The sequence below is a fragment of the Trichosurus vulpecula genome, chromosome 7, assembly GCF_011100635.1.
Source record: "Trichosurus vulpecula isolate mTriVul1 chromosome 7, mTriVul1.pri, whole genome shotgun sequence".
Taxonomy (NCBI): Eukaryota; Metazoa; Chordata; class Mammalia; order Diprotodontia; family Phalangeridae; genus Trichosurus; species Trichosurus vulpecula.
The window spans coordinates 229,327,091-229,349,761 of NC_050579.1; the positions used below are offsets into that span (position 1 = coordinate 229,327,091).

General features: G+C 38.4%; 1 protein-coding gene across 1 annotated transcript in view; it reads left to right on the forward strand.

Moving 5' to 3' along the window:
• The first annotated feature begins 487 nt into the window (after positions 1-487).
• PKHD1 (PKHD1 ciliary IPT domain containing fibrocystin/polyductin) overlaps positions 488-22,671 on the forward strand; it is a 638,127-nt gene continuing 615,943 nt past the window's right edge. The window contains exons 1-4 of the mRNA XM_036768333.1: positions 488-539; positions 1,666-1,743; positions 4,190-4,334; positions 13,948-14,056. Coding sequence (XP_036624228.1) covers positions 488-539; positions 1,666-1,743; positions 4,190-4,334; positions 13,948-14,056 — 384 coding nt within the window. The remainder of the gene's footprint in view (positions 540-1,665; positions 1,744-4,189; positions 4,335-13,947; positions 14,057-22,671) is intronic.

Here is a 22,671-nt window from a genome sequence, read left to right on the forward strand (position 1 = left end):
TCTCCCTCTCTCTCACTCTCTTTTCCCCCTCTCCCCCTCTTGTTCTCTCTCTCATTCTCTCTCTCCCTCTTCCTTTCTCTCTTTTTAACTCTCCTCCCTCTTTTTCTCTGTACATATAGTAAATTTTTTTTATAATTTCTTTTGGAAATTCTTCCTCCACTATGAACATAACCTGAAAGAGGTTATTTTTGCTACTTAATCCACAAATATGGAAATTAAAGCCCAAATAGAATTGTACACAACATATTTAGATATTCTCTTTTCCCAGAGCCTAGGGACTTCTCGAAAAATCTAAGGCTCTTTGGTGATATTCCTATTTGAATTTTTTTCTTTAGGCTTGGCACTAGCTTAGGGCACTGTGATGAAAAATTTCGATACTAACTTTTCACCTCACTTTTTAGAATAGAGAAGCTGTGATACTTCAATCAAAATGGATGATGCTTGTAATTACTGAGTGATCTTAGGATGTCTTATCTAAGCATACAAGATGATTACCTGCCTCCTCTCACTGATACGTATTGAGATGCTCCTCTTGGCAGGTGAGTAAGGCACTGTGTGGTTCTTTCTGACATCTGGAGATTGCCAGCTGAGAAGTCTCAATAGATGACTTGGACACTTAATTCACTGTTTGAATCTATATGGAGCTTCTATTGTGAGATTTTGTGTGACTTTTTGAGAATCACTATATATTTGGGCATCAGCAGCCAGGGGCAGAATAAACTTAAGAATCTCCTTCAGAAGATTCTAGCTGTGGAGGCTCACCCATGAAGGGAACTACATGGTTATCTCTCTTACTTTATGGTCCAATCTTCCCTCCTATCTGGTTCTAGGTTTGAAGCATATCATGCTGGAAAATGTGTCCATAATTCATTCTTTCATTCCACAAAACCGCTCTTGGTTGTGGTGGTTGTACATGGGCACCATCATAATTTGTCTTCAATTTGCACTAAGCTACTGGTTGTCAAACTCAAAAGTTAAAACATATGATGCAATGACTTATGCTCAAAAGTAGGGCAGAACGTCATGGTGGAGAGGGTACTGGACTTGGGATCAGGAAGACCTAGATTCTAAATTCCACTTCAGACACTTACTAATCATGTTATATTGGGGAAACCATTTAATTACTCTGTGCTTCAGTTTTCTCATCTACAAAATGGGGGCAGGGCTGTTGGATTTACCATCATCTAAATTCCTTTCCAGCTCTAAATCCGTGAGCCGATGAGCCTATGATTTAACCTGAACAATTTCTTTTGGTTTCTATTTTGGATGAGGTTAAGTACTTCATCTCAAGTTTTCACCTTTCACAACCTGACTGCAAAAAAGTTAATTAAATTTAAGAGGGTGTTCACGTAAATGTAGACTCCAGAATTTTAGAAAAATGAAATAGTTCCACTGTATGCCATCATAAGCCAACCTCTTTTAGAGTAATGTATCCAGTTCTAAGAACCACATTTTTAAGGTCACTTGTAACTCTAAATCTATGATCCTATGAAGGGCAGAGGGATTTGAGTGTGTGCCAAGGGAGATAAAGAAGAGAAAATTGTGTATTCTCCTGCTTAATGTAAGATATCTAATCATATTAGAATCATAGATTTTGAGAGACAGAAGATAAATGATGGTCTGAACTGGCCTCTGTTCCAACGTGTCTCTTGCTTGTTTTTTCAGTTTCTTGTAAGAGTTGGTATATCATACCTGAAGAGGGCAGCATTGCTGGAGGAACATGGATCACCATTGTTTTTGATGGTAAGTGGGTCTTAAGAGGCTTGGAGTCTTAGAGGAAATAGGATTTTGAATTTCCTTTCCTAGCTGAGGTTAGCTTATTTAAGTACTAATAACGTAGAGAAAATACCTAACTGAAGATATGAGGAAAGGAGGGAAGGAAGCTTGATGTTTACACTATTCCCCCCCCCCCCCATACATGTGGATTTGCAAGAACTAGAAAAGGTGGAGGGAGAGAAGGACATTCATAAAAAGATGTGCATATATCTGGGGTAGCTAGGTAGAACAGTAGATATAATACCAGGCCTGGAGTCAGGAAGAACTCTGTTCAAATCCAGCCTCAGAATCTTATTAGCTGTGTGACCCTGAGTGAGTCATTTAACCCTGTTTGCTTCAGTTTCCTCATCTATAAAATGAGCTGGAGAAGAAAACGGCAAACCACTTCAATATCTTTGCCAAGAAAACCCCAATGAGGTCACAAAGAGTCGGACATGACTGAAACGACTCAACAACAACATCTGTATGTCGACAATCTGCCCCTAGTATTTAATATGGGCCATACACATTCCCTGTGGAGCAAGATCATGCAACAGGTCCTTTGGTAAGACAAGACTATTCTTGTCCCAAGTGTAAAATTTTAGACCTGAAAACATAATTTGGAATAATAGCCATTGTCTGTTGTAGTTGAATAAGTGACTTAAATGGGTATATGTAGTAAAAAGGTTATCGGATCTCTAAGATCTGATTCTGGACCCTGATTCCTTTACTTACTAGTTGTATGATCCCAGGGAAGTTATCTGACTTTTCTTCAACCTCCATTTCCTTTTCTGCAAAATGGGGATAATCATGTCTAGACTTCCTCCCTTACAGTGTTCTTTTGAGGACCAAAGGAGGAAATATAATAAAGTGTTCTGTAATGATGATATTAATAATGACTCATAGGCATATAGTACTTTTAGGTTTGCAAAGTGCTTACCATAGAGCAGTACTTAACAATAATAATGATAACTAGCATTTATATAGCTCTTTAAAATTTGCAAAATGCTTTATATATGTCATCTCATTTGGTCCTCCTACGAAAGGCCGTATAGATAGAATACTCAGAATCAGGAGAGACCCGAAGGTTTGAAACCCAGCTTTGATGCTTACTCACTCTGATAACTCTGGCTGGGCCAATCAATAAATTTTCCAAGCCTCAGTTTCTCTATCTGAAAAACGGGAATAATAATGATGGCATTGTTTACCATGCAGGATTGTTTTGGGAAAGCGTTTAGTGCTATAGAAATATGAGCTGATCCTGAATGTCAAATAGTCTTATTAGAAGTGATTTATTGAGAAGCAGAGGGGTATAGTGAATATATAGTGGTTTGTCTTGGAGTCAAGAAGACCCGGGTTCAAGTTCTGCCTATGAAAGGATTTGACTGTGTGACTGTGTGTCATTAACCTCTTAGTGTGTCCAGGCAATGAAGAGTATAAATTACACAGTTAATAAACACTGATTAAGTTCCTACTATGTGTTAGATGGGCAGCTAGGTGGCACAGTCGATAGAGTGCCAGACCTGAGTTCAAATTCGACCTCAAATTTGGCTGTGTGACCCTGGGCATGTCACTTAATCCTGTTTGACTCAGTTTCCTCATATGTAAAATGAGCTGGAGAAGGAAATGGCAAGCCACTCCAGTATCTTTACTAAGAAAATCACAAATGGGGTCATGAAGAGCTAGATACGACTCAAATGACTGAACAAATAAATGTGTCAGGCACTGTGCTTAGCACTGGGGATCCAAAAAAGTAAAGATAGTCCCTGCTCTCAAGGAGTTCATAGTTTACAGGGGAGACAATATGCAAACAACTATGTACAAATAAAAGATATACAGGATAAATGGGAGATTTTCCACATAGGAAAGACCCTAGTATTAAAGGGAATCAGGAAAAACTTCTGTAGAATGGGGGACTTTAGCTAAGACTTGAAGGAAGTCAGGAAGTAGAGATGAGGAGAGAGATAATTCCAGGCTTATGGGAACAGCCTGGAAACATGGTCAGAGCCTGGAGATGGAGAGTCTTGTCCAAGGAACACTGAGGAGTCAAGTGTCAATGCATGCCAGACTATGTGGGGCAGGGTGGGGTGTAAGGTGTTAGAAACCTGGGAAGTTAGAGGGGCAGGTTATGAAGAGCTGTAGATGTCCAACAGAGTAGCTATGGATCTGACTTGGTAGGAGGAATTTCTTCACTGAGAGTTCCCGACATTAGTGTCTCTCCCTGCCCTCGACTTTACCAAAAGAGGTAATTTTTTTTTCTTCTGTATACCTGGATTGAGAGAGTTATAATTGAATATGTGAGAACCTCCTCCTGAGGTCACAGTCCTCTGTGCTGTTGAAGTCTCATTTACAGATCGTCGTGATTGTGTTAGCTGACTGGTGTTAATGCTGAGTGGCTTAATGAGATTTTTATTTGATGGACTGGGTTGTTTAGGCTTGGAGTGGAGTCTCCTCTATCCCACCAATGGCTCTCAGTTGGAAATAAGTCTGGTGAATGTGGAAATTCCATGGCTGCCACACGTCCCATGTGATGTCTCTCCTGTGTATGAAGATTTCTCTGCCTTAAGATGCCAAACCAGGTATGGTCCATTTCATAAGCTGAGGGGGAGATTGTAGTGGTTTCTCTGAGCATGTCACTGTTAGTAGTATTGGAGATATAGTTCATGGTTTCTTAAAGTATCTTCAGTCACTTTTTATTTAAAGATCGATACCAGTAAACCCTACTACCTCAAAGAGTCAACAGTCTTTCTCTCTCCTGTTTACCCCTAGCTATTAACCCAAACTCCTATTCCAGTTTTCCCCCTTTTAAGTCATTCTACACATCACTATTAGATTAAGCATCCTAATGAATATTACTCTTATCATTCCACTGTTCAAAAGCCTTTAATGATTCCCAATTGCCTATGGAACATCATCCAAATTCCCAAAACTGGCATTCAAAAGCTCTCTATAGTCTGGCTCCCATCTACCTTTTTAACCTTATCTTTTATCATGTTCTGCCAGACCAAGCCACTTGCTACTGCTGAACAGGTTTTGTGCTTTTCTACTGAAAGGAATAAAAAACGCTGACAGAGTTTCTGGGTTATTAATAATAAATTTATTAATTAGGCTAGCTGGCAATCAATAAATTGATGGTCAGTGGTTTCTCTCTGTAACCAAAGATGCTCCATGGAGAACCTGAAAGCTTTAAATAACCCTTGAAAAGGAATTCCCTTGACAACTGAAAATCAACCCTGATTGGTGGACATTTAATGAGGAGGTGGGTTACAAGTCTTCAGTTTCTCCTGCTGAGAATGTGGCTTGATCATGAGACTCAGCTCTCTCTAGCAATCTGGACAGGGGAATCCATCTCCATCCCAACCACTCTGGTTGGTTTTCTCCTTTATGAACTGGGTTACCCCAAACTCTAATGGAGGGGTACAAGGTCAGGGGTTCATTTCCTCAGGGTAAGAACTCACCCAGACTGGATTCTGCTTATACTTTAATCAGAAGTCAAGTCTCCTAGTTGGGTGGGATCCCACCCAAGATTGAAGAGCACGTTCCTTGAGGGCTAGGGGTAATATCAGTCATGTCCTTTAGAGATTGATTTTAATAAGAGCTGGACCTTATTGAGGAAACAGGAGAAAACTATAGTTTTATAGTCATTAATATACTGGTAAAATAGTGATTTCTCTTAATACCTTGGCACCAATATCCTTCTCATTACCCCCCTCAACCCCATCCCTTTTATTGAAATCTTATTTATCCTTCATGTCTGAGCTCAAATGCCATCTTCATAAAGAGTCCTCTGATCCTTTCAGTCTGAAATGATCTCATCCAAACTCATAGCATGATATACTTCTCTAATGTTTTGGTAGCATTTTAATTTTTTATGGTTTATCTGTGCACCTGTCTTAGCTCCCCTTCTAGATTGCACCTTCAACAAGGGTAGAGTTTAAGGCTTATTTATCTTGTATCTATCTCCCGCAGTGTCTTATACACAGTAAATGCTTAATATGCTTGTTGAATGAATCAATGATAGAAGGGAGACCCTGATAGTCTATATGTTCTTTAAAGTGTTCTAAGTTTTTGGCCAGGCTGTGGAGGTTGCCTCAGGAGAAGCTGCACTGTGGTACGTCACACTTTCAAATGTATGTTTGGTAATATTTCCACAAACAGTATAATTTGTGACTGTTTGTGACCTTGATTTCTCACCCATTGGGAAGCGATAATTGTTCTGACTGCATGTTCTGACTGTATATAGTCTCAAAGCTAAGAAACTGATTGACAGGCAAGGAAAATGCTTTATTCTTCAGTTTTCTGAGTTTTGATCACTTTAGCGTAGAATGATTTGCAGTTTCATATAATTTGGCAGGCTTGGTAAAATTTCTACCAACCTATAAATTTTCACTGGTTCTTGATTCACTTATTATGGCCCAAGGCAGGGTATATGAAAATGAAAATTAGTAGTTCTAAGAACCATTCCCAGTACCTGTTTTACTGAGCAAGAAACCCCCAAAATGAAAAAACAAACAAACAAGAAAAAGAATTGAGATTCCTTAAGGTACCAGGATGGAAAATAATCCTTGGGCTACAGGTTTTATATGCAAGATTCAGTTAAATGCAATTCATCAAAAATGTATTAAATACCTACTATATGTGAGACAGTTTACGTTTATTACATTCTGACGCAATTCGATCTGATCCAAGAAGCTGGCACTCTTCTAGGCGCTGTAGGCAGTAGGCATTGCTGTTCATTTGTTTTTCAGTCATGACTGACACTTGCTGACCCCATTTGGGGTTTTCTTAGTTGAGATACAGGAGCAGTAGGTCATTTCCTCCTCCAGCTCATTTTACAGATGAGGCAACTGAGGCCAATGGGGTTAAGTGATTTGCCCAAGGTAGCACAGTTATTAAGTGCCTGAGGTCAGATTTTAACTCAAGAAGATAAATCTTCCTGGCTTCAGCCCCAGCACTCATTATGACATCACTGTGTCATCTAGCTGTCCCCATGACACTGGGAATACAAAGACAAAATGGAAAATAGTCCCTGCCCCCTCAAGGAGCTTATATTCTGTAGCACAGGATACAATATGTAAATAGTTAGAATACACACACACACACACACACACACACACACACATATGATTTAAGGAGGGAGAGAGCACTAGCAACTAGCCAGCATCAGGGGATGCTTTCTCATGCATGAGTTGAACCTTGAAGGGAGCTAGGGATTCTAAGAGGCATAGGAGAGAGAAGGAAGTACATTGCAGGCATCAGGGACAGACCTTGTAACAACAATGTTACTTGCAGCTACTGTGGCAGTGTAAGACCAATAACACCAGCACACAGGAGGGCTGCTAGCACATGTACTTTGATCTGCTTTTCTAAGGATTAACTTAAACTTAAAGTTAAAGGGGTTTACAAACTCACTTTAATTAAACATACATATATCATTCGCTTACTTCAGGGGGAAAAGTCAGCACCCTGAACTTTAGAGCAAACACAAAATGAAATTACAAGCAGAGATTATATAAACAGAGCAAATAACAGAAATCAGTATGACCAAAACACTATATTCTTAGTTACCAGAGAGACGCACCAATATCTGGGTTTTCAAAGCTCCTTAATGGCTACCCAGAGTCCTGTCTGTTCAAATCACACAACACTTTTCCAGGGAGTGAGCCCCAAACAAAATGCTAACCTCAGAGCATATATACCCCGTTTAGGACCTTGGGGCTTACACCTCTCCAGGGCCTGACACCTCTAGTGACCTAATTAGCAAAAGGGTGTGGGCCTTCCTACAAACAAAGGCAAGACTCACTCAAAGGCACTTGATTGCCTTAGTGCTGAGAAGCACTCCAAGAGAAAAAACAACACAAAGTCTCACTTTGCTTGCCATTACACTAGTCTATCCAAGGAGTGGGGAACCTGCAGCCTCGAGGCCTTCTAGATCCTTAGGTGCAGCCTTTTGACTGAGTCCAAGTTTTGTAGAACAAATCCTTTTATTAAGGGGATTTGTTCTATGAAGTTTGGATTTAGTCAAAGGGCCATACTTAAAGACCTAGAGGACCACATGTGGCCTTGAGGCCACAGGTTCCCTACCCCTGCTCTATCCAAAGGAGTAGGAGATGGAGTTTGAATTTCAGGGAGCTGTAAGTAGTCAGTTTGGCTGGAACATAGCACGCATGAAATGAAATGATGTGTGAAAAGTCTACAGCCGGGAGGTGAATCGCTTTACATACCAGAGGAGTTCATTGTCTTTTGTGGGTCAAAGAATTTGTTTTGGGGCAAGGACATAGATGAAAAAATGGATAGACATGGTCAGAAAAAAAGAGAGCTCAGTAATGCTACTCTGGGGTATGGCTTCCCAGGAGTCCAGTTTTTATAGCCATCCTTAGCTTCTGCACAGCAAGAAAGATCACTGATTAATCACTTAGCAAGTATTAACTAAATGCCTGTTACGAGCCTAGCAAGAATAGTTACAGTTGGATAAAATAGAAGTAAAATATAAGGCACAGTTTGGAAAGGGAGACAAGACACATAAAATTGTAGTGAAGAATTTTGTGACTCTCTGTAACTCCATGCGGGGTTTTCTTGGCAAAGATATTGAAACTGTTTGTCATTTCCTTCTCCAGCTCATTTTAGAAATGAGGAAATAAGCAAATGAGGTTAAGTGACTTGCCCAGGGTCACATAGCTAGTAAGTGTCTGAAGCCAGATTTGAATTCAGGAACATGAGTCTTCCTGACTTCAGGCCCAGCACTCTACCCACTGTGCCACCTAGCTGCCCATAGTGAAGAATATAATACAACGTATAATTGATCTTAAATTCTATGGTATTGATTATAAAGGCTGGAAGAGTTTAGAAGAAAACATCTATGAAGCCTGAAGTTGTCAAGAAAGGCTCCCTGTGAAAAGTCAATTAATTTTTTAGTGTTGATCATAACAGCATAATGAACATTGATTAAGTAAAACACTATCCTAAGCATTGAGGATACAAAGATGAAAATGAAATATTCTTTATTTCAAAAAGTTTTTACTACTGGAGCAGTTAGTTGGCTCAGTGGGTAGAGCAGCAGCCATGCAGTCAGGAGGACCTGGCTTCAGACACTTACTAGCTGGGTGTCCCCGGGCAAGTCACTTAACCTGGATTGCCTCCAAAAAACGTTTTCAGTACTTTTTCTGAGAATTCACTTGTAATGTGATAAGTTGAGACTTTCCCTCCACTCACTTTTCTAGACTTAGTAGGGAAGCTTAAGTGATAATATTAAGTTTGAAGGATATTACCCAGAATCTTCTAGAATTCTTAATCATATATTCACTCTCATGTAACTTGATACTACTTTCTGTAGGACTGAACCAGTAAATCTTCTGAGGAAGCTACCATATGTCTTTAGTGACTAGAAGCTCAAATAGTTAAGTGAGGACCTAATATTTAATAAATATTTCATTTTTAGAATAAGTAAATTTAGTTACTGGTGATATAAATTTGAAGTGAATTCATATTTGGAAAAAATACTTTATTATATGAAAGCTTCAATTCATTAGAGATTTTTAGTAACAGCTCTTTCATAGCCCGTTAAAATTAATTTTTCTTATCAAATTAAGAATTATTTTAAAAGTTATCAATTAATCATACAAAAAAGTGAAAAAATCTCATCCCACACTCAATGGTTTTAACAAGAGAGAAGCATCATCTTTCAAGAAATTATCAAGGAAAAATGCCTTGATACTCTAGAACCAGAAGGTAAAATAGAAATTGAAAGAATTCACTGATCATCTCCTGAAAGAGACCCCAAAATGAAAACTCCTAGGAACATTATAGCCAAATTCCATGGTTCCCTGGTCAAAGAGAAAATATTGCAAGCAGCCAGAAAGAAACAATTCAAGTATTGTGGAACCACAATCAGGATAACACAAGATTTAGCAGCTTCTACATTAAGGGATCAGAGGGCTTGGAATATGATATTCCAGAGGTCAAAGGAGGTAGGATAAAAGCCAAGAATTATCTACCCAGCAAAACTGAGTGCAATCAATGAGGGGAAAAAATTGACATTCAGTGATCTAGAGGAATTTAATTCATTCTTAAGAAAAAAACAAAGCTAAATAGAAAAATTGACTTTCAAATATAAGACTCAAGAAAGAGAAATCATAAGGGACTTATTAAAGTTGAACTGTTTACATTCCTACCTGGAAAGATGATATTTGTAACTCATAAGACCTTTCTCATTATTAGGGTATTTAGAGGGAATATATATATATTATATATATAATAAATATAATATATATGTCATATATATTATATATATAATATATATTATATATATAATATGTGTGTGTATGTGTGTATTTAGAGGGAATATAAATATATATATATATATAAAGAGGGAATGTAATAATCAATATAAATATATATTTAGAGGGAATTAGAGGGAATATTTAGAGGGAATAAATATATATTTAGAGGGCACAGGGTGAGTTGAGTATGATGGGATGATATCTAAAAAATAAAATTAAGGGGTAATAAAGGAATGTAAAGGGAGAACAAGAAAGGGAGAGGCAGAATGGGGTAAATTATCTCACATAAAAGAGGCAAGTAAAAACTTTTACAGTGGAGGGGAAGAGTGGGAGGGGGGGTGGGTGAGAGGGAATGAGTGAACATTACTCTCATCAGATTTAGCTTAAGGAGGGAATAAAATACACACTCAATTGAATATGGAAATCTATCTTACCTTACAGGAAAGTAGGGGGTAAGAGGATAAGAGAGAGGGGAGGGTGATAGAAGGGAGGGCAGATTGGAGGAGGGGGTAATTGGAAGCAAACACTTTTGAGGAGGAACAGGTTGAAAGGAAACAACATCACTATTATGAAAGTGTTTTGCCTGACTACACACGTACAACCTAGATCAAACTGCTTGCATTCTCAATGAGGGTGGGTAGAATGGGGGGAGGGGTGAGAATTTGGAACTCAAAGTTATAAAAATGAATGTTAAAAATTGTTTTTACATGGAACTGGGAAATAAGACACACAGGCAATGGGGTATAGAAATATATCTTACCCTACAGGAAAATAGAAGGGGAAGGGGATAAGAGAAGGGAGGAGTGATTAGAAGGGAGGGCAGAATGGGGGAAAGTGTAGTCAAAAGCAAAACACTTTTGAGGAGGGACAGAGTGAAAGAATAGAAATAATAGAATAGATAGGGGGTAGGGAGAATAGGATGGAGTGAAATACAGTTAGCAATACTAACTGTGAAAAAAAAACTTTTTTGAAGCAAGCTTCTGTGATAAAGGCTTTATTTCTCTAGCATATAGAGAACTGTGTCAAATTAATAAAAACAAGAACCATTCCCCAACTGATATAAATGATCAAAGGATATAATTGGTTTTCAGATGAAGTAATTAAACCCATCTCTAGCCATATGAAAAAATATTGTAACTTACTATTGATTGGAGAAATGCAAGTTAAAACAGTTCTGAGATAGTACTTCATACCTATTAGATTAGATAATAGAACAGAAAAGGCAAATGACAAATGTTAGAGGAGATGTGGGGAAACGAGACATTAATGTACTGTTGTTGGAGTTGTGAATTGATTAAACCAGTCTATGGAGCAATTTGGAGCTATGCCCAAAGGGCTATAAAACCATGCATACCCTTTGACACAGCAATATCACCACTTGGTCTGTATCCCAAAAGATTAAAAAAACAAAAAGGAAAAGGACATATATGTATAAAAATATTTATGGCAGCTCTTTTCTGGGGATAAAGAATTAGAAATTGAGAGGATGCACATCAATTGGGGAATGGCTGAATCAGCTGTGGTATCTAGTTGTGATGGAATACTACTGGACTATAAGAAATGATGAGCAGGATGCTCTCAGAAAAACCTAGAAAGACTTACATGGGTTGATGCAAAGTGAAATGTCATGGGTACAAAGTAACAGTAATATTGTAGGATGATCAGCTGTGAATGACTTAGCTATTCTCATCAATACAACAATTCATGACAACTTTGAAGGACTTAGGATGAAAAATGCTATCTGTCCCCAGAGAAATGGTGTCTAAATACAGATTGAAGAAACTTTTGTTTTATTTTCTTCACTTTCTTTATTTTTCTTGAGTTTTTTATCTATGTTTTCTTTCACAACATGACTATTATGAATATGTTTTGCATGACTACACATATATAACCTATATGGAATTGCTTGACTTCTCAATGAGGGGGGGTGGGGATGGAGGAAGGGAGAGAACTTGGAAGGCAAAGTTTTAAAAACAAATGTTAAAAATTGTTGTTTACATGTAACTGGGGAAAAATTAAATACTAAATACTAAAAAATAAATAAAATAAAAGTAATAACAATTTTAAAAAGGGAGAGAGAAGCAAGTACACTGACAAACACCAAACCCAGCAAATAAAATGTTTTTGTTCTGTGTCTCCTACTAGGCCTGCACAATGTTTCCCTTCCTTCTTTCTTTTCTTCTTAATTATAGTCAGGGTATGTACAATTCTGCATTTGTTTTGCATTGCCGCATCTAGATATTTCTGTATGTCCTGGTATGCTTCATATTTTTATGATCCTATGATATGCTATTATCTTACTATTCCTTAATTAAGTTGGCCCTTTTGCAATCCTTGGACTCATAGGTTGTTTTTGTTGTTACAAACAGAGCATCTTTGAATATTTTTTACAGATGGGTCTTTTTTTTCTTTTAATTATTTTTCTTTCTTTTTATTATTTTCTTTTTATTCTTTTTATTTTCACTATTTATTTCAATTTTCATTATCAATCTTTTTTTACTTTAATTATTATTTTATTTTATTATTATAATTATTTTTATTTTGTTTTAGTTATTTTAATTGTTATCACTTTTTGGAGTAGAGTCCTAGCAATGGAATTTTGGCTGGGTCAAAGGCAGGATCCATCTAATGAAATATTAAAGAGAGAAATGAACAGGACAAGAGAGAACATTGCACACAGTAATGGCAATATTGTTCATAGGGTAACTGTGAATGACTAAGTTATTCTGAGTATAGTAAATACTCAAGTCAACCACAAAAGACCTAGGAAGGAAGATTCTATCCATGTCCAGAGAAAGAACTGATAAATAGGAGTATGCATAATATGGTTTTTCATATATATGTAATATACATAAATGTACATATGTGTGTGTATGTATGTATGTATTTATGCCAAATGGAGCCCTTCTCTAATGTGGGGTGAGAAGGGAGGGAGGAAGACAGTTCAGAGTTTAGATTGTAACAAAAAAGTAAACCTAAAAAAAATCTAATGACGTATTATATGCTGTCATATTGCTTTCCAAAAATATTTTCACCTGTCTGTGGTGCCAATAATAATGTATTAGTGCTTGTTGGAGCATGACAGCCCACTACTGAATTTTTATATTTTTCATGTTTTTGCTATTCTAGTCTAATAGCTATCTAATAGAAAACATGTTTTGCTAAATTTAGGTAATGGTTAAAACAAAGAAAACCAGATGAAGCCCTGGCAATGTAATGTGTTATATCAGAGAATATGAACTATGGGAATCTAGTTTTTCCTGAGCTACAATCAGATTTCAGTTCTTTCTCTGGATAAGGCAATGATGCTGTCCTCTTGTCTTGAGAGGGGAGATCCATCACCCTATCAGGTCAAGAGAGGATAAGAATCTCATTTTGCTTCCTTATTGCTTCTCACCTAGCTAACTCTGGCCAATCAATCTGCTACTCCTGCAGCTGAACTCCCAGCTGGGTCCTTCCTGCCTTTGGAAAATCATCATGTAAATAGAGGTCAGCTCTGAAGTTCAGTGTAGTGAGAGAGCCAAAAAATACTGGGGCAGGATCACCATAGCAACAAACTCCTCTGCTCTGCTGAAGGTTTATGATTCTGAAACATGCTTTCATCTACCTCTGGAGTTTACAGATAATGAAGGAGAAAACACTGAGCATTGTGTCTAACAGATGACATATTTATTTGATTTTTAAGTTTATTTTGTTTTATAACCATCTCTTTTCATTTCTAATCATCTTGCTGGCAAAGATAAACAAAATTCAAAACAACAACCTTTCAAAATTCCATTAATTAAAATCATTGGAGTAATGAGTTGAAAAATAAAATGTAGATACATGAATGGATGATGACATTTGAAGTGTTGACTGAGAAGAACCTGCTTTGTAATTCGCTTGCAAGCCATTGCTGTCTTTATACCTTCAGGTCTTTGCAGTGGGAGACACAGGAAGGCCTGTACTATCTGGAAGTTCGTTCTGGCGGGCAGGTGTTGAACAGTCTGAGTGAAGGTTCCTGGGATAACCGTACTTTCAAGGTAAATTCTTGGATGGAAGGATTTGGTCCATGGGTGCTGTCCATAGTACCTTATTCTACAGAATAAGGTAAACAACATGTGCTTTGGGAGAGGGTCCAGGCCTCACATTATTGCCAAGAGAATATAATATTTTTTCGTTATTTTAAATTTTTAATTTAATTTTTTCAATTAAAAATCTATTATCTCTCCACCTTTCCCCTGCCCATTGGAGAAAGAAAATGAAAAAAAACCAAAACTCATGTAACAAATATCCATAGTCAAAGCAAAACAAATTCCAGCATTGACCATAAAAATGTTTCATTCTGTATCTTGAGACCACCAGTTCTCTGTCAGGAGGTGGGTAATATGCTTCATCATTAGTCTTACATTTTTACATTATTTGTCTCTATGATGTTATTCCTGTTATATAAATTGTTCTTTTGGTAGTCATCTTGTGTACGAAAAGGCTCTTTCCTTTTAGATTTTCTGAGTCACCCTAACATTTTGTAAGTAAAGGGGTTGTTAGCAAGTCAGGTCCCTCAGATCAAACATAGCCAGTTCGTTTGTTCTGTGTTTGAAAATCCATTCCTTTCTCACCTCTCCCTCTTAGAATCTCATTTCCTACAAAACTACTGCTCCAGTGCAACCTTTTAATTAATGCTTTCTTGACTCTACCCACATGCTTCTATCCTCCTCCTCCAATTACTTCCTATTTATTTTGTATATCTTTACACGTGAAACAGCATGGGGTGGTGCATGGAGAGTGGGTATTAGAGTTTGAGAATCTGATTTCAAGTTCTATCTCTGACACATCCTGTATTATCTTGGGCAAAGTACTTAGTCTCTCATTGTTCTGGGGGCGTTATCCAAAGATAGGATAGGGGCAAAGTCACAGTGACAAAAATGAATTTCCACAGACCTTACGTGGTGCTGCAATGGTATTACATATTATATGCCCATAGCTTTCCCTTCTTCTATCATTTCTCTCCTCTCCTGTCCTGTCCTGTCCTGTCCTCTCCTCTCCTCTCCTGTCCTGTCCTGTCCTCTCCTCTCCTGTCCTCTCCTCTCCTCTCTTCTCCTCTCCTGTCCTCTCCTCTCCTCTTCATTTCTCTCTCTCCATCTCTTTCTTTTCCTTCTCTGTCTCCTCGCTCTGTTTCTCCCTCTCTTTCTCTCTTTCTTTATCCCTCCCCTTTCCACCATTCTCTCTGTCTCTGTCCCTCTCTATCTTCTTTCTCTCTTTTTCTTTCTGTCTCTCTCCTCTCTCTGTCTCCACTATCTCTTTCTCCCTCCCCCTCTCTCTTTCCTCCTGCTCCTTCCTCTTTCTGCCTCTCTTCCTCCTTCCAACTCTCTCTTCTTTCTCTCTCCTTGTCTTTGTATCTGTCTCCATCTTTCTCTGTCTTTCTCTCCCCCCTCCATCTCTCTCTTTCTGAATATATAAACAAACACATGAATTATATGGAGTATATTATATAAATTTATATATATATATATAATATGTCAAAAATATGTGTACAATGTAATTTCAGTGATGCATAAGGGGAAGTGATGATAACTGGGAAGCTTAAGGAAGACATGTAAGAGATAGCACTTGAACTGAACCTTAAAAGAAGTTACACCATCCAAGATTTGGAAATGAGGAGAGTAATCACTGCAAACATAGGGGATAATCGACTATGCACAGGTGCAGAAACTGGAGATGTCTTAGTGTATGACCGCAGATAGGCCCATTTAACTGAAATGTAGAGAGAATGTGTGTCTGTGTATGTGTGGTGTGCTGTGGTGTGAAATAAATTTGGAAAAATAGACTACAGTCATGCTCTGAAACATTTTGAACACCAAACAAAAGGGTAATAAGTTTTATGATAGAGGCGATGGAGAACCACTGAAGGGTCTTGAGCAGAGGAGTGACAAGGTGATTTAGGAAATTTAATTTGGAAGTTGTGCAGAGGATGGATTGGAAAAGGGAATAACTGGAATATCTTGCAATGGTCCAAGAGATAAATAAGGTCCTGAATGAGGATGGTAGTCACCATCCTATATGAATGGAGAGAAACGAATTGATGTGAGAGATGTTGTGAAGATAGAATTGACAATCTGTCAGTCAATAAGCATTTATTAGGTGTATACTGTGTGCAAGGCACTGACAATTTGTGGTTCACAGGATTACTGGTAGGGACGTTTGCTGCTGTTTGGTCATTTCAGTAATGTCCAATTCTTTGAGACCCCTTTCAAGATTTTCTTGGCAAAGATACTAGAGTAGTTTGCCATTTTCATCTCCACTTCATTTTACAGGTGAGTAAACTGAAGTAAACAGGGTTGAGTGACTTGCTGTAACAGCAACCACACTGGCACACCCAGGATGGCTGCTAGCACAGGTTTTTTGATCTGCTTTTCTAAAGGAAAGCAACTTTAAAGGAGACAACAATCTTACTTTAATTATGCATATATATATATATATACATACGTATATACATACATACATATGTGTGTATATACATATATATATACATATATATGTATATATATGTATATATACACCTATATTTCACTTAGCTCAGGGGAAAAGTCAGCACCCTGAACTTCAGAGAAAATACAAACACAGATTGCAAGCAGAAATTACAAGCAGAGAAAATAGCACAGATCAATAGACAGATCCAAATGTCTGACCAAAGCCATACATACATAGTTACCAGAGAGAGAAGCATCAACATCTGGGTTTTCAAAGCTGGGGAACTCCTGGATGGCTACCCAGAGTCTTCTCTGATTAAATCACAGAAACACTCTTCCGATGAGTGAACCCCAAAGCAAAATGCTAACCTCAGAGTATATGTACACTTCTCAGAGCCAGAGGGCATCACAACTCTTGTTACCCAGTGCCTCATTAGAAATTAGCAAAAGGAGTGAGCCTTCTTAAAAATAAGTCTCCCATAATCAAGCTTCCCTTAATGGGCTCCAGGTGAGGCCTATTAATGGGTGGGGAAGATCTTCTATTCCATTAACATTAAACTTGCCCAGGATCACACAGCTAGCAAGGAACCTTAGAAGCCATTGAATCCAACTGCCTCATTGAAATTGAGAACCGAGAAGTTTAGTGACCTTTTCTAGAGAATAACAGCTAGTAAGTATATGAGGATGGATTTAAACTCAGATGTTACTGATTTCTAGTCCAGCACTCTACTAGACCAGCTATCTGCCTTAATAAAGGCTCCAACTCTATAGTTTCATCCCTACCATATTTTTTCAAAGTTGTTGGTATTCCTCACTTCCTCTTTTTCTTTTCTTCTTCTTCTGATATATAGATGGTTTGTTAGGGCCTAGCCGATTCTTTGGCCTGAGAGCTTTGCTTCTGATAGGACTATCTGGCTCCTTCCTCTTCACTCTTGCCCCAACCTGTACACAGTAGAAGGATGAAAATGCTTGTCATGTTTTCTCCCTTTATGGCCACACTCTCACTATTTTGCTTGTCTATTGGATGCACAATTCTGGAGATGACAGAAGATGGTCCTTAGCTTAAATAGCTTTGTCTTTGGAGTCCTCCTGTCTCTGTAATCAGGCTCTTACCAGCTTATACAATGATTGAATAGGAGACAGTGGACCCAAACCTCTTAAAACTGCACATTAAAGTAAACAAGTCTTGCATTGGTTCAACTAGCTTAGAAAGTTGATGAAAAATCACCAGGGGATGTAGTTAATGAGAGGCATTCTAAGCTAAATAAAACACAGTGTGTCTCTTTGTTTTGGGACTGGGACTGGGGGAGCCATGAGTATTAAAAATTAATTTCATCTCTCCAGTCGGCTCCAAAAAGCCCGCTGCAGGCACTGACAAGTTTGAACAACTCACAGAAGGTTTATCTATCAGTTGGTGGTGGTGGCTTTATCAGTCTCATCTGCTGCTTTGCCTCCCCCTAAGCTTGTCTGCCCCTGACCTTACTTCAACACAGCCGATCAGCATGAGGGAAGTTGATTTGGAAGCTCATTAATTTTTTACTTGCCATGTTTCTGGCTTGGTGGGGGAGCAGGGGCCTGTATCTGTCAGAAATGTACAATTTTTTATTGCATCAACAAGGAGAGAATCACAAGTGAGATTTTTTTGGAGGTTTAGCTGTGAGTGCCACTGAATGCTGGGCTGACCTACACCATCCCCTTCCCATCCCCCTGGAGAAGTTATGGGGGAAGAAAGATCCTAGACGTTGTTCTCCCTGTTTGTTCTGGCGGTGGCTGACAGGGGTAAGCCTCAGATCCTTGTTTCGTTTTTGTCTCTACACAACACTTAGTGTAAGTCTTAGTTGGCACTCATTAAATATTTCCTCACAATGAATAAATGATTCCTAAATAAAATACAGATTAAAATACCAGATTGCTTCCATCACTGGTTTTGCCTACTATCTGCACATGCATCAGTTTAGTGAAAAGGAGGTGAACTTGGCTGCACAAGAAGTGGATTACTTATTAGCTGAATGACCCGAGGCTAATCTCTTAACCCCTATGGGTCTCCATTCATTTGTAGAGTATAGCCCATGGGCCTATAGAATTTAGAGCTGTAAGGGACCTTAGAGACCATCTACAGTCATCTCTTTCGCATCACAACTTTGTCCATCGAGGTTTCGATACATTGATGGATGGCATAAGAAATTAAATGGGAATTTGGGGGGAGTTTTGCAGAAGCCACAGATGACATGTGAAGGCCAGCAGGTGACACAGAGCCTATGAACAAATGCTTTATCCAAGTTTTACAATAAGGTACTGTAAACACCCCATAAAATAAAAAGAAAAAATCAGACTTCTTCTCTGGTATGAAAGGGGCTCTCAAAAATTTAATGGGGATTTTCCAGATCTTAGGGGTACTGTGCCCCTAACCCCAAACCCCTGCAATGTGAAAGGGATAAATATAGTTTAGTAGTTTTCCAAATGTGGCCTCCCTGACACCGTTTCAGGGGGTCTGCAAGGTCAAAACTATTTTCATAATAATATGAAGACATTTTAACTTCTAATACAGTAAATATTGATAGATATAGCCCACTTAAAAGATCCTTAGTGAGGTGCAGGGGGGAGTCCCTCAAGAATTTTAAAGAGTGTAAACAAGTTATAAGACCAAAAAGATTGAAAACTACTAATCTAGTACAATCACTTCTTTTTCCAAAGGAGAAATTTGAAGCCTAGACGGGTGAAGTGATTTGTCCACAGTTACGAATCAGAGTCTTTTGACTTCCAATCCACTCCTTTTTTTCCCCACTAGCCCTTTGAAAATTGTGCTATCATTAGACTCTCACTTATAATTTAATGATTAAGTTCATAAATACATATGCAGTGCCTTTTTCACATAAGGCACTGTGCTTGTTGTTGAGTCAGGGGGTGGGATTTGGTGGCTGGAGGGAAAGAAAAGACATACACAGAGGAGTAAGATATAATTCCTTTTCCTAAATTTTCTTAAATTATGTTGAATCTGTAGAAAAGCAATCATGAAATGGTGGAAAGAATGCTTGACTTGGAATGAGAATTACAGCCTCACAGTGCTGAGTGGATCAAATAAAATTTTGTATTTTTATAAATATAGAAATTTATACATACACTTAGTAATATAAACATAAACGTTATCAAACTACGTTAGGATTTTTCTGATGCCATGCTTCAGTTTCCTTATCTGTGAACTAGGATTTCAACATTGTTCCACTTCATGATGCTACTGAGATAAAAAAAAAAAAGGTTTAAAGTTCTTGGTCTGCACTTGTCAGGAGGAAGCTTGCGAACACTGTACTCCAGCCGACAATCCTAAATATGCAGTACAGCTGAAGCTCCCAGGATAAGATCAAGATGATTCTTTAGTTTCCTTTAATCATTTTTTTTTCTAGTATAGACTTACAGTCTCTGGCTCCAGACAACTATTTGACTTGGGGTTGGAAAATTCTCTTACATCTCATTGAATCCCTGATTGTCAATGTATCTCTAAAACCCATTTTTGGTACTCTCCCGGCAAAAAAAAAAAAAAAAAAAGTTCTAGAGGGGCTAGGACTATGATACCCTTATTCTCTCATGATGGTGACTAATTAGCACGTACATTAAATTAGGGACAGGAACAAAAAGGTAAAGAAAAAGCAATCAGCCTTCTTTTTTGCATTCCTGCCTTTATTATGCATATATGTCACCAATAACTGGCTAATTTCTCTTGGGCTGTTATAGAATTAACCAAACTTTCTTCCCCAGGCTGTGCTCACAACAGGAGGCTAGAGATGTAGAGAAAGGAAAGGTTGAGAATGTATGTGTATGTGGGAAAGAGAAGGGAAAGAGGAAGAATAAATGCATTTACACTTTAACTATGGTGAGATCAGAACCAATTCTGAAATAGTGAGGTCAGATCATTCTTCTTTTGACCTCCCTGAATGCTAACATTATCCATCAGGTACAAATTATCTGGCTTTTCCATTAAAAAGGAGAACAGTCTTTCCAGTGAGTAGGTACTGTCTGGATCAATATTTGCCCAGTAGCTTTCTCCTTTGTTATGGTGCCTGTCAATTCTTGATGACTGATTGGAGGTATTGATTAACAACACACAGTTCTTTGCTGAAATTCTTTCTGGGAAGGTAGACTCCCAACGTGGCGGAAGCAGACCAAGGTAAACAGCAGTGCTGGAGTTTCTTTCACAAATTAAAGAATTTAGCAAATACATGTGGAGGAGGAAGAGATCTCAGCGTTTTATGGGACAGAGAAGTGGTCCAGCTAGAGGTAGGTAGGTGATGCAGCGGAGAGAGTGCAGGGCCAGGAGTTACAAAGAATAAAGTTCAAATTAAAGTTCAAATCTGGCCTTAGACATATACTAGCTGTGTGACCTCAGTCAAGTCACTTAACCTATGTTTGCCTCCATTTCCCTATCTGTAAAATGATGATAATAATAGCACGTACTTCCCAGGGTTGTTGTTAGGATCAAATGAGATATTTGTAAAGCACAGAACAGAGTGGCTGCCACATAGAAGGTGCTTAATAAATGGTTGTTTCCTTTCTTCCTAGTAATCAGGCAATTTGGGAAGAAACAGTAAGAAGCATGGTATGGTGGAAAAAACACTAAACACGTAGTCCCAAGACCCAAATTCAAATCTGGCCTCTCTGATTTACTATCTGGGTGACCTTGAGAAAGTCACAATCTTTCTGGGCCTCAGTTCCTAATCTTTTTGTGAAACTCATTGGTGCAAGTGACCTCCTCCTACTAAGGATCACTGCCTGTGGGCTCATGCGGATTAGATTCAGTTCTGGTGATATGCAAAGAGTCAGGCTTTTTCTCCTCTTCTCTAGTTTATTACACCACCATACCAGAGTCAAACCCTGGGGGAAAAAATCTCTAAAATAGACATGGCTCATGTCTCAAGCGGACCCAAGAGGAATTAATAGGTTCCTTTCTTGAAAGGTACTCAAAATAGATCAAGTGTGGGACAGATTACTTTTTTCTTTCACTATAAAAGCAATGCTTCAAATACTAAAGAATCTTAAGTATGCAATGATAAATAAAGCATGATAATAATTCATCATTCCTGTTATTCTGTCCCGGAGACTTATACTTAAAAATTAAAAGACAAAATATTTTATAGGGTTACTAAACTGACACATTCCAGCAATCTGCGCCAACTGAGCAAACTTGTTCAAGGTCTATAGTTTTTTTTTTTTTTTTTTTGCATGTCAGATGTGCATGGCTTATCCTCTTGTGAATGGTCATCTCCTTCAAGGATCATTGCAGTAACAGGAAACATCCCCTCCTACCAGTCAGAACCCAAATTCAGGAGCTCTCAATCTCACAAAACTTATAAGGTTGACGAAAAGGCTAGGCACATTATCTCAGGATTATTGGTTCTAAAGAAAAGAAACAGGAAGCAGAAGAGGCAGTCAGGGTATGGAGAGTCAACGTGAGGGTCACCAAGATAAGCATCTGCTCTGCCTACTGTGCATAAACAACCACAACAGTGGTGGGGAGAAAGGGAGAAAAAGCCTCTACCCACCTCTATAGAAGTCTGGGAGACACTCAAAGAGTATTGACATGCTAGAGAGACAGAGAGAGACAGAGACAGAGAGACAGAGACAGAGACACACACACAGAGACAGAGAGAGACAGAGAGATAGAGACAGAGAGAGAGATGGAAAGAGAGAGAGAGAGAGAGAGAGAGAGAGAGAGAGACAGAGACAGAGGGAGTAGTCTTTTCTTTTAAGATTTGTTTAATGAGCAGGAATTCTTGTTCTGTGATGCTTATTAATTGAAACTGGCTGGAATGTAGGCCTGGAGTCAAGAAGACCTGAATTAAAATTTGGCCTCAGACATTTACTAGCTGTGTGACCCTGGGCAAGGTAAACTCTTTTTGCTTCAGTTTCCTCTATTGTAAAATGGGAATAAGAATAGCAGGGTTGTTGTGAGGATCAAAGACATAATATTTGTAAAGTGCTTAGCACAGTGCCTTTACAGAGTAGGCACACAGTAGGCCCTTAATAAATTCTTTTTTCCTTCCTTCCTTCCTTCCTTTCTTCCTTCCTTCCTTCCTTCCTTCCTTCCTTCCTTCCTTCCTTCCTCGTTTTTGATCACCTACTAACTAGGTTATCGATCTAAAAAAAAAAGGAAAGAGGGTAAAGAAAAGCTCCGTTGTCTCCTATGTATTCCAATT